General features: G+C 36.2%; 1 protein-coding gene across 1 annotated transcript; it reads right to left on the reverse strand.

Moving 5' to 3' along the window:
• Positions 1-4,111: 4,111 nt before the first annotated feature.
• On the reverse strand, positions 4,112-11,626 carry LOC114744585 (pyrophosphate--fructose 6-phosphate 1-phosphotransferase subunit alpha-like). The gene is given in 20 exon segments (XM_028932753.1): positions 4,112-4,487; positions 4,780-4,945; positions 5,103-5,206; positions 5,354-5,470; positions 5,563-5,667; positions 6,272-6,328; positions 6,416-6,460; positions 6,556-6,666; positions 6,892-6,965; positions 7,043-7,136; positions 7,221-7,301; positions 7,928-7,981; positions 8,557-8,640; positions 8,824-8,891; positions 8,980-9,093; positions 9,183-9,258; positions 10,354-10,448; positions 10,451-10,464; positions 10,623-10,795; positions 11,454-11,626. Coding segments are annotated over 20 exon segments (1,845 nt in total). The 5' UTR covers positions 11,544-11,626; the 3' UTR covers positions 4,112-4,364.
• Between the last annotated feature and the right edge of the window lie 1,624 nt (positions 11,627-13,250).

Genomic DNA, 13,250 nt, shown 5'->3' on the forward strand with positions numbered 1-13,250 from the left:
TTAAATTATTAATACATATAATGATATTTTTCCTAAAAAATGATATATTAGTCATAATAACAAACAAAATACGTAACCCAAAAAAAAAAAACAAAATAGCATTATTGATGTTACTAACAGATAAAAGACAATATACCAAATGACCAAAAATATATCTATCCGATAAAAGATATCACTTCTTTTTTCTGTCTTGATTCAAGTTCAGTTGAAATTCAACCTCACATAAAATTAATTAATATCCATTAATATTAATAGTAACCATATATAGCACAACCCATCATAAACCCCAAATCGTAGCTGCCTCACACCCATCAATCTCATAAATTATTGATATCTGATATTGTTATATCCTCTACTTCCTCTCAACGGTGCCGAACTCATGACGGCTTCCAAGAAAGCAAAACTTACAGCCTCCAATGGCGACATTCTTTTCATTCCTTCCCATGTTCTTGAAGAAATTTTGCTCAAACTAGATGCTCAAAGCCTGTTTCAATGCGCCTTTGTTTGTAGGTACTGGAATGTTCTTCTTACTAGTCCTAATTTCGTATCTCGCAGCTTAAACCGAACTTCTGATTTCCGAAATCAAATTCTCCTGATTAAAGTCTGTCACCACAAAAAGAGCTTAGTAACTCAAGTAACCTATTCATTGCATTGGGATAACGACCAATTTGATTTGTTTCGCACAATGGAGACTCCTAGCACTGATGATTTTATAGACACAAGACTGATAGGGGTAAGCAATGGCTTAGTATGTCTTGTCAATAGACTATCTTTTAAATTCATTCTTTGGAATCCAACCGTTCGAAAATATATATGCCTCCCCCCCACAATGGCTTGGGATGAAAGACTATCCAATGTAGGATTTGGTTTTGATAGTAGCAACAATGACTTTAAAATTGTACACCTTGTTCATCGTGATATTAATCAGATTGATACTCAGATTGATTCTGCTTGGGTTTTCTCATATGTCACGTGGTCATGGAAATGTCTTGTAGGCGATATCCCTCCATGTTTCATTCATTTTGGTGCGTCCTACGTATTCTTCCACGTATGCTTTGATGATATGCTTTACTGGATAGCTGGACACAGTAAAGAAAATTATCACTTTATACTTACATTTGATTTGACACATGAAGTGTTTGGACAAATGTTACTTCCTGAGACTCTTGGCACAGATCCTGACAGTGTGTGTTCTCTCAAAACTACGGGAGACTCTCTCCTCTTGATACAAGAGAAGTATATGTATGATGATGAAACTGATGAGGCAACACGTTGCATTTATTCCTTGTGGATTATGAAACAATTTAGGGATCATAAGTCATGGACAAATATCTTCTCCATGGCAACAAAAATAATTCCCTATCACATATTAGGTATAAGGAAGAATGATGACATCATAATACGGATGGGAGATGGGCAGATTTGGAAGTATAATGCAACAATTCCAACCAATATGTTAGTGAGAGCTATGGAAAATAGTGTTTTCTTTTGTTATCATAGAGAGAGTTTGTGTTTACTAGAAAAAGGGGAAGATGTTAATTCCTACTAATATTGAAATGTTGCAAATACTTTCATTGTTAGAAGCCCAAGGAGAATGCCTTTTTTTAAGTTTTTTGTGCTTACTTTTTATTATTTATATATCAAAATAATACAACAAATTCTCTATTCATGAATGATGTTTTATATTAGAAAGTTCTTGTCTATTTCTCGTCCGTATATACTGTCAAACGCTCCTTTCTTTCTGACAAAAGCTCCTTTCTTAGAATGTATGTAGAACCATTGCGGGTGACCCTGAGACCTTGCAATTTCATTTGCTTGTAAACTTTCGAAGTTGAACACAACTGATTCCCCACACACACACATATGAGCGCATTCTGAAGTAAGTCATAGTTTTTTAAGAAAAAAATGCTAACTTTTTTTCAACTCTATATTTATATTCACTATCTTAACAATTCACTTGACCAAATTTGTCATGAAAGTTTTTATGTAGGATCATTAGGTATCCAAAGAGTTGTTTTTTTTCCAATGTCTTTCCAAAATTTTTTAAATTGTTGCAATTTTGACACAATTAATATATAGGTTAAATTTGCCTGTTAGGTGACTAAATATGATAAGCTAACAGATCCATATGTCCTTCATAACCTTTTTTTTTTTAAGGTGCAAATTTACTTTAAAAATTTTCACATCATCCCAAAAGTTTCCAAACTATAACAATGTGGTCTTTGGCCATTACTCATATTAAATTTGATAGTTAATTGATAAAATATGCTGAGCTCCCAGAGTGAGCCAAAGTGAAGAAGAAGAAGCCGCATGTGGAAGAGGATCTCACGTTGTCCAGAGAGCAACAGAGAGGGTGAGAAGTCCGGAGAAGGGACCACGAATTCTCCAGAGAACTCACCCAAATGGCGTCTAACTGGAAATGGTCAGTTCACAAAAGAAAGTACTTACGCTTGGCTGCGAAGAGGGGACGAGGAGGATAATCATAACCAATCGAAACTGATTTAGAAACTGAGAAATCCAGCGAGGGTGAGAACCTTTATGTGGCTGGTTCTTAATAACAGAATTCTCACCGAAAGCTTAACAAAGCAGTGGGATGGAGGAAATGTTTACTGTGAATTGTGATCTATCCGAAGAAACCACACTCCGTGCTCTGCGCGATTGTCCATTTGTGGTACAGGTATGGAAGAAGCTCGTTCCCCACGCGAGAGACAGGATGTTTCAACTTGCAGATTGGCCGAGCTGGTTAGAGTTAAACATGGAATACAGCGACAACACGGAAGAGGGCCAGAACTGTTTGCGATTGGCTGCTGGTTTATATGAAAATGGAGGAATGCTCGTATTCATCAACAGGAATTTCAGAGACCACAGAATATTGAGAGACCAATCAAAGAATAGCCAAGCTCGAGTACTGGGGAAGCTGTTGGGGAGGAGTGAGCCGGGGGGGAGTGGGGTACCGTGGGGAGTGGCTTCAAGGATTTTCTGGAAGACTCGGCTACAGTAACGCCAGAAATGCAGGAGTTTAGGGGATTTGCGAAGGTCTGAAGCTGTGTCTCCAAGTTGACTGCGATGAGGATATAAACAATCACAAGCTGACCACAGATTGCTATGCGGTGGGACAAGGCATGAAGGAGATATTACAACGGGAATGGACAGTTCAATTTCGACATGTGTTCACGTAAGGTTGTCAAAGTCGAAAGTTTAAACAAACTCGTTATAATAATATAAACTCAGATCATAAAACTTATAAGAGTTTACTTTTATTAATAAACTGGTATTAAAAATATAGAACAATTTTATTTAAATATATTTTAAATTTAAATAATTAAAATTATATCCATCAATGCTTATAATTTATTATATTCAACAAAGAAATTTTTATAAAATTCATATATAAAGTCACTAAACATAATTATATTACAAAATTTAATACGAGTTTAAAAGCAAGTTGACACGATTTTGTAAGCTTAAAACGTAAAAACAGTAAACTCAGTAAATGAACTCGTACGTTTAACCAAATTTATAGATATCACAAGTTTAAGAACTAATCAATACGATTTTGTTAGTTAAAAATATAAAAATGTTAAACTCGGAGAACCAACTTCCGAGTTTAACAACAGCATGTTCAAGTAAACATATGCGCAGAATGCGCGGCAAAGATGTGTCCTAACCAGCCTTTACAGCGAAGAATTTGGCAGTCTCCTCCCAAGGAAAGTTGGAAGCCCCCAAGGAAAGATGGTGAAGGTCTAGAAAGACCTGGAAGGATAATCACGATCGCGTAAAGGGCTCGACCCCGCTTTTCCTTCTTTCACGGGAAAAAATAAACTTCGAATAAGAAAATTATAATTATAAATAAATTTATTGATAATGATAATGTTCGTTATTTTCTAAAATAATAATAAAAATAAAAATAGCACCTATTTTCAAACCCAAGGGTTTCTATCTACGAGTTAGTATTTGGAAGATAATTCCAACTTTAGCCTATATAAAGGTTTGTTTCCCCATAATTGGGATGTTTTTAAAATTCCTGATTTACCTTGTTATTTTGGCCGAAGATTACGATGAATAAGGATTAACGAACACTGAAATTCTTTTGGGGTGACGACGGGAGAAATAATCAGAGTCACCAAGCTAAACCAAATTTCCAAAAAATGCCACACGGAACTCTTAGGTCTAGGATCCCGCTTACAATTACGGAAAGAATTCAAAACTTTGACATTGAAATACACCCAATGTATCAGATCTAAATCTTTATTACCACCAACCTCTAGGCCTACTATAAAAACATAATAAAATAAAAGAGCTAAGGCAATTATGCTGGAAAATTTTCAGAGAAAATACATCGTGCATATACTACTCATGAAGGGTCATGCCATGTTGTTTACAGAAGATTGAGACATAGTGGTTAGAACTTCTGTAACAGAAGACATCACACTGAGAGCTGCTTTCAAAACATCCTGAGGGCATCCAGGCTTTACAATAGTACGAACCTGAAGAGGCAAGGAGAAACCCATGAGAAGCACATTGGATGTAAATGCATGACAAAGACAGAGATTATCTATCGATCAAAGAAAGACATGTAACTGAAGAATAAATAAGATCATGCCAAAGAGGAACTGATAATCATTTATGGAAAGTGACATGCCCCTAATACAGCACATCACAAGGAGGTTTGGGTCCCCTGTCCGTTGATTCAGTCAAAAAATTCACTATTTTGCAAACGTTTGGATGATAAATTGTCCTAAATGGCTCAAACAGACTGTTAAGATAAAGCGTTGGAACCTTGTCAAGGTACTCCTGAAGTTTCTTAATGCGGCCCATATAGTCCATATCTTCAACGCACAGAGTGATAACCTTGGCATCTGCACCAGGACCATCAAACTGAAGTGGACCTGGATTTCTATAAATATCATCCATAAGAAATCTTGATGCGTTCTGCAGCAACAGCCTGCAACCATGACCAAGACTCAGAGTAAGCCAGATGATGACTCCCAAGAAATCAAACCAAGTAACAGACATACTAATGAAACTGATTAGAAACCTGCAATTACCATATACTAGCACACATATAAATAAACATAACGCAGAATGACAATGAGACTTACTCGTATGCTTTGCCTCTCAAGTCAACATTGGCTGGATGAATAGCAGGTTTTCCAATTGATACAGCTCCAGGATTTGGCGACCAACGCTTCACCGTCATCATAGCCTAAAGTGCATCGCATGAAAGACAAAACAAGTAAAGATTCTCCAGCACGGAAAGCATTTCGTATAATCTAATAAATCATGAATTACCCCACAGTTGTGAACCGTGGATCAAATACTAGCAAAGAATAAGAAAAGACTTAAGAAGTACTGTGATTGGAGCAGCCCCACAGCGCCACTTGTTTACAGGATTCTTCAGGTTGGTAACAGTTGCCATGTAGCCATTTAGACCAGCTGCAAGTATATGGTAGCAGATGTGCCCAAGAACCTGCAATAATATAAAATAGTCACAAACAACATAGGCAACCCACTAACACAATATGCCAAAAGCAGCAAATGAAGGGAACCTGAACAACATACATATGCATAGTCACAATCAAATTTTGATGGCAGAGAACCTCGGGCTTGGTAACCAAAAAAGTGGCAGATGGCATTGAACTTTTTTCCCTTATATGTGCCTTCTTTCTGCAAAAGGAACCCAAACCTATGTTTCTGACAAGTAACATAAAAATCCAAGCAGAAGAGGGCTTTTCCCATCACTTTTAAAGAAGAATGCAAGAACCACACTAGATTGAAATAACAAATGTAATGCAAATTTGTTCCGTGCATCATACACACTCAACAAAGATGTCAAAGCAATAAGATCCCAACCACAAAAACATCTACCATTCAAGGAGAAAATGCTTCCTTTTTTACAATGCAAGTAGGAACAAGAAGGAAAACTCTGAAGATAGTCTTGACTAGGAACAAAAGAATAGAAAGATTTATTAGTGAATGTAAGGGTAAAAGAAACTGATATGATAGGCCCAGGCCCACAAGTCTTACTTTGAACATGGTTTAGCTGTATGAATCTTAGACTGAAATTATTCAGTATTTATTTCTTATTACTATCTGTTAGCAAGATTACGCCACTACAATAAAATTCTGCATTTTAATAAGGAGAAAAATAATAGAATAATAAATTTAAACATTAAAAACTGTAAGAGTGCCAAAAAAAAAGGTTGAGAAACCAGTTAAGTCACGTAAAGAGAATTAATGACAGGATGAAGAACAGATCCAGCAACCATACCGCACGCTTGTTTATCTCTCCCTCCACAAGATATGCCAGTAGTTTTTCAGTCTCAATCTGCACGTCAATTTGTTCAAATAAAGGAACTAAAGACCAGCAAAGTTAGAAGCAATGCATGTGAACAAAGAATCCAACTGCAATTACCTGGGACAACTGTGCAGAGTCATCTGATTCTGGATATAGGAGCAGCTACAGAATTATAGATCAAAGTCAGATTCACCCTCTTACTACTCACTAAAGCAACTAATTAACAGCCAGTATTCAACCCCAAAAAATGAGTCAACCTGTTTCCTAATAAAGGGGGGCATAAATTCAAACAAAGCAGATGCCCATGGTGAAAGCTGAGAAGATATGTTGTCAACAGCTACACCTTGTCTGAGTAGACTATGAATTTCCTAAATTAAAGAAGGCGTTAGCAAAAACTGATTAAGGGTCCATCCTCTACCACAAGACAAGAAAAGCTGTAATTTTCGCTTCAAAAAGAAAATGAAAAAGTCACTGATTCTTTAATGGTCTCCAAGAGTCTGTGGAGACAGAAATATAAACAAAGATTCAATACTATTTTTATCACATGTTCATAATGAGAGTTTCTTTGTCTTTTTATTGTGATGTGGATTTACCTTTAGGAGTGCATACACTTCAGGAATGCTCTCTATTAGCCCTTCTGGCAGTAGGATGACTCCATGATACTTGTCTGGAGCAAAAACGCAAGTATGAGATGGTGTATAAAAGAAAACCAAAAACTGACAGGAGAAACCAGAAAATGCAAACCATGCTCTGCTCTGGCCTGAACTGCATCAGTAATTTGTTTTGTAATATCAAAAAGGGTAAGTTTTGAAGCGGCAACCTCTTCACCAAGAATTACCTGCATAGAGCATGCCAAGTAAAATTTTACCATCAGAAACTACATCAACATCAGACTTAAATGATGTGAGATAACGATACTTTCCATATTTGGATGGGACTGCAGGGTGCACTCCAGAGCAACATGCGATGCCTTGCGGCCCATGAGACGGATGAAATAGTAATACTGGAAAAGTAAAATCAGGTCAGAAATGTACACACAATGATTACACACACATTGATAGAAACCTACAGGCATTCTAAGTATCAAGTACTGATATTTGAAACTCCCTCTAATTTGAGATAACTGGTCGCTCCAAACCAATTCCCAGACATTTCACACTTCTCTCAGCCTAGAGATTTTCTATTCCAGTACAAATAGCCTCACTTTCTCTCTCTTCTATCCCATGTCTGGCGAAGTTACTCCACCTCCAATTCTATTTCTGCACCAACGACCATCCCAGTTATCATCTCTCACTTCATCAACACCCACATGCATATTTTTATGCTTACTCTAATCAAGCCCAACGTTCACATCTTTCCCCTTATTTCTTCAATGACAGGCCCAACACACAGACAGCAGTAAAAAGGAACTCAAATATTTTCACAGGACAATCACCCAGGTTTCACTAAGGTAAGCAGGGTTAATGGAAATTTAGCTAGCAGTCCCGGGCTCACAAGTCATGGCTACAGCTTCTAACGTGCTAAGCAAGATTTCCCTTGACACAGGTTCAAACAGTTCAAACAAAGAAACACAGCCTATGAGATGGAAATAATAACAGACAAAACTGGAAAAGGCAATTGATTTGTTACCTTCTCGGCAGAGAGCGCATCAGTGCAGACATTGCTGATGAGCTGAGAATTCACCTGAGAGAGGAGAAAAGGAGAAGTTTTACAGGGTTTCAATGCTCGTTATTTCACAGAATGAATGAACCATATACTATATTGCAATGGCCCATATATACTGCAATAGCGCAAATTTTTTTCTTTCTTTTTTTATTGTTAAAGGATGGGGAAGTAATAGAGCCCTCATGAGAACATAAACTTCTACCATTAACATGGCGAGCAGTAGACAACCTGAACACACAATGGTCCAATAAATATTTAAAAATAATCCATATTTGTGCATGCTTCTCTCCAGTAGATTCCCAATTAGGCACTATAACATTTAAAAAAAATAAAATAGCTTCGATGTCTGTGTTTTATATGTTTCAATTAACATATAGAAAGAAAAGGTGGCATAAAACACAAAGAGAAAGCATCATATGCTGATGCAGAGTGAAATTTACCACACTCCAAAGAAAAGCAATTACAGCCAGAAGTAACACGGAAGACAGCATAATCTTGTCAGAGAAGCAAGTTTCTTCAGTTCTATTCACATTTTAATGCTTAGAATCATTTTTAAACTTAACATCTAGATCTAGCCATGATTGACGAAATACCTTGCATATCGTATCAAAACCGACTGTAGTTTCCAGGAACTGGTTTTTAAGATCTCCATTCAAAGTTACGGGAGCGCCAACCACCTGCAGAATTCCAATTAAGATAATCAATAAATGAATGCGGAAATTGTGCACTGAATTTCAACTACACTTTATAAAGAACAGAAAGACTATAGAACTAATTAATTACAAAGAAATAATCCCTAGCTTCAGAAATAAATTTGCATCCGTGTGAATAAAATGAAAAATCCAGAACTATTGGCATACCTTTGTTGGGCATTTTGCTTCAGCAAATGTTTCTGCAAGCTGAGCAGCATCTGTATTTGATGTCACCCCTAAAAAATTATAGATTTAAATGATTAAGAACTTCTGTTCAAGATGGAATGGCAACCATAAATGAAAGTTCAGGAAAATCAGCTTTACCCCCAATTATGACAAGTCCGTCAAGTTTCAAATTATTGCATGTAGCAAGTGCAGCATTAACTTGTTCTTTCGTTCTAATTTGATCTTTTGTTCGTCCCAACAAATCATAACCACCTTAAAGAACCACAACAATAAGAATATAATTAATTTCCAATGTAATATATAATAACTAATTAAAATGACTTCAGTTTACCACCATCTACCTTGGTTTTTGTACGTTGAAAGAATCTCATCAGTTATCTCAAGAGTTTTCTGGGCAAATAGACCATCTGAACCACCTGCAGAGTGAAAGGAGTGCATGACAACTTTATGAGAAATTTTACCACAAGTTTAATTTATTGCATTCAACAATAAGGTCTAATGATATATCTATCATACTTGAAGTGAACAAAAAGGAAATATTATAAATCAATACCATCTAAAATCCTGAAATTTGATCCCAGATTTCAACAATCACCAGAAATGTGATGGAACTAGATAAATTCTAGACTTAGTTTCAAGTTTACAAAGCACAACATAGATCTTTCAATAAATGATGGGTCCTGTCCCATATTCAATTAAAATATTAATTCAAGAAACACTGCCTATTCTTGTATATCTATTTAAAACACATATTCAGAACGTAATAATCAAATAGGAATTATGATTATAGAATTGTGTAATCTGAAGTTTCCAAATCAAGCACCTATCCAGTTCCTAAAAAATTTCCGCAGGATCAGGCTGAAAGCGGGATTGAAATCTCGAAAGTAAGGCTAAAATCTCAGCAATCAGATGTAGTCCCACATTACCGATCGACAGAGAACTGAGCAAGTAAAGAGAACCCACTCCTAAAAACCAGCTTGTAAGGGGGGTAAACCAAGCCACTAGAACCATAGGAAATATTAATGGCCACCCAATGTGGATCCTATCATAATCCAATTAGAATGTACAAGAGGCCTTAAAAGCTAGCCCAAGATTCTGTGACCTATCAAGTTTTCTCTAAATGTTAGTTCCCTATCAGTTGGTGTCTCTTGGATTCCTATAGCTCGCACAGTATCTCTTCCTCTCCCTTGTGCAAATTCAAGATGCAAGAGAGACTAGCAACCATGGCATTGAAATTCTTTTTCCATTGGAAGTAGGACGTTATGCTACTCGTTCAGTCATGCAATCCTAATCCATAAACCTCCATCCAAGTCAGAATTAATATTTCTAAAACCAAACGGCAAAGGAAAATTTGAGACAGCAGGAAAAAATACCAGTTGAATAAAGAGGTAACGAAGAAGAAGAACAAGAAAACATACTATACAACATTTTATATAAGAAACAAAATAACTGAAACAAGATATACGACTTCCAATTCAAGATAAATAGTTTAAAACCAACTATAAAGCTTACCAGAAATCCAATCAAGACATTGTTGGGATTGTGAATTTTGAGAGCATAATAAAGACCCCAAATAACGTTGTGCCCTCCAGGAGATTGTCTCCCGCAAAAACTATTCCCACTCTGTAATAATATAATATGTAAGACAAAACAGATGAAGCATATGAGCATAAGCAAATATGCATACTTTGAATAACTGGATATCAGTCATCTAGCAATGCCACGGTGAAAACTATGAAAAAGAACCACAAGGACTATCAGAATGATGAATAGATGTTGACCTAATAGCTGGATGCTCGGTTATAATCTGGGCATCAGGGACTTTTGCAGTGGCCCTGAGAAAGTGTGCCAAGGGCTGCCCATAAGTGTGCGGGAATGAGCGGCTAATAGTATGGGCATCAACTGGGTCTGCAGTTGTAGTTGTATCACCAAATTCAACCCTGACAGTGGTTCCCTGCATATAAGATCATTTAGGCCCATTATGTTAAGCTTTTAGCACAAAACGAAAAGTCTTATTCGATTCCATGAACAAAAGCAGAGCCTCCTATGCGTATACAATCAACTGAAATAAAAAAGCCGGCTTACATTATCTAGCATTTCTCACCAACGGAAACAGAAAATCAAAGGGAACAGAGTAGTTGCATAATGCACAGGTCAAAACTCGAAATGTGAACAATAACGAAATAAATGATTGAGTGAAAAAAAAAAAGGGTAAAGTATGCCAATGCAAAGTGCAAGGAAGCGATGAGTGCATGCAAGAGGACTGGGAAAAGAAAAGGAATATACCACAGTATGATCATTCAAAACGTAAAAACAATGGCCAGGAAAGAAATGAGTTCCACCGTAAATGAAATCAATGACAATAGAACTTACTTTTTGCAGGAAAAATCATATAATAAGGATACAAATGCGATCTAATCAAATATTCTAAATAAAACCACCAACCATGAGAAAAGATCCAAGGCAAAATCATATTAAATGTCAAGAAAAGACCAAGGAGAAAGATAGAGAATAAAGATGCCGATTGTCAGATCGCGTAAAAAGAAATAAAAAGGAAAGATGCTAGAAAGTGGAAACAAGCGAAAAGGGAAAGAAGAGCAGCGAGAGAGAACCTGGAGGCAGGGAGGGAGCTGTGGGTGGTAGAGAGATCTGAGCTTCTGAAGATCGGAGAGTTCTCTGGGAATACCGTAATCGGAATCCATGAAGAAGCGAACTGGTATACTGACCTTCCCGAGTCTGAGCTACTCTTTACTGCTACTGTTAGTTGGCTTGACCTTCGGCTTCATCCCTCCCCCTGTAGTATTTATATTAAATATTATTCTATTCCTTTTAGGCTTACACGCGGAAAATGACCCAGACGAGCAAGATAGATGCCGGAAACCAACCCAACCTACCCCAATTAAGCCACTGTCTTAAACGCCCCGTTTTAGTCCAACAACATTTTCCCTCATTTTCCCGCAAACTGGTGTTGAACGGAATCACCGTTCCAATTTACTGTTGAGCAATTTTTGACAACGTCAAATTGGAAACTTCGAAGGATGTTTGAATAATTTTTTTTATTTTATATTTGTTTTTTCTCGGAAGAAAGATAATCAGTTTCAGCGGAGAGAATCCAAAATTGTGGGTTTTACTATCACCATCTTGCTTTTTTAGATTCAAAGCTCAAGCTTCCAGACCCACGAAATTTACCTCGGAAAATTCATCCGGCACATTCATGAGAATATGCCAGGGTCCATGGTTAAGATGGGGAATCCAGTAATTGGTCCCGGAAAAAAAGAAAAAGGATGGGGTCTCCCGTAATTCCCATGGGACCCAGCAGCCTGACTTGGTTTTGAAGCAAGTTCCTCTTCTTATTTTCCCTTCTTTTTTTTTTTTTTCAAGTTTGCACTTCGATTTTTTTGCTTAAAAAAACAGTTTGCACTTCTATTTCTCTTGATATATAATCATGGGAGAATGACAAATAAGAAAGCTAAAAATGTGATATTTTAAATTAGGCACCTAAAAGTTGAAAATGATAAAGAAGAAAGTTTGCCTGATATAGTATTTTGCAAATAATTAAATGACTGAAATATTTTTATATAAAAAAGTTTATTAATATGTTCTAAACTAGCAAATGACAAGTGTTGAATATCAAATGAGAAAAAATGTATTGTTAATGAAAAATTATTTATTAACAAGTTGTAAATGATAATAACAAGTGTTGAACAACTAATGACCAAAAATATATTAGTAATAATAAATTTAATAGCTTTTTTTTTCAAATACGATACAAGGACATTTTAATCATTTAATTATATTTGCAAAATATCAGATCAAGTGCAATTTTCTTCTTTGTCATTTTTAACTCTTAGCTGCCTGAATTAGGAAATGCAATTTCTTTTTTTTTTTTTTGAAATTTTCCCCGTAATGATTATGTGGGCAAAAGATATTACAGTCATTATAATTATAATGCTCAGGTGGAGAAAGCAGGGCGCCTTTTTTTTATTATTTTATTTTGGTACAATTTTTTTTTATTTTGATATAATGGTACAATTTTTTATAATACATTTTTTTCAAAGTGACTTCAAAGGAGGATGGGGCCAGACCCGAAAGAAAAAACCAGGGCTGTGTTGGTGTTTGTAGAACAAGAATTTGACTATTAGGCTTGTTGACTAACCCATCATTCACAGGTTCGGGGATTCGATTCCCCATTTGACTATTAGGCTTGCTGACTAACACTTGGGAAGAATACTAGAATGGGGTGCTTAGGTCAATGCCTAAAGTATAATGTAATTTCACCCTGCCCAACATTAGTATTTCCTAAAGGAGCTGTTTAAGTATTATGTCCTCAGGTTGAGTTGAGCTTGAACCCTATCTAAAATATATACTGTATATATAAATAAAGGCTGATTGATTAGCACCAAAAACTT

The sequence above is a fragment of the Neltuma alba genome, unplaced genomic scaffold, assembly GCF_004799145.2.
Source record: "Neltuma alba isolate B1F8T4 unplaced genomic scaffold, ASM479914v2 tig00004395_pilon, whole genome shotgun sequence".
NCBI classification, from domain to species: domain Eukaryota; kingdom Viridiplantae; phylum Streptophyta; class Magnoliopsida; order Fabales; family Fabaceae; genus Neltuma; species Neltuma alba.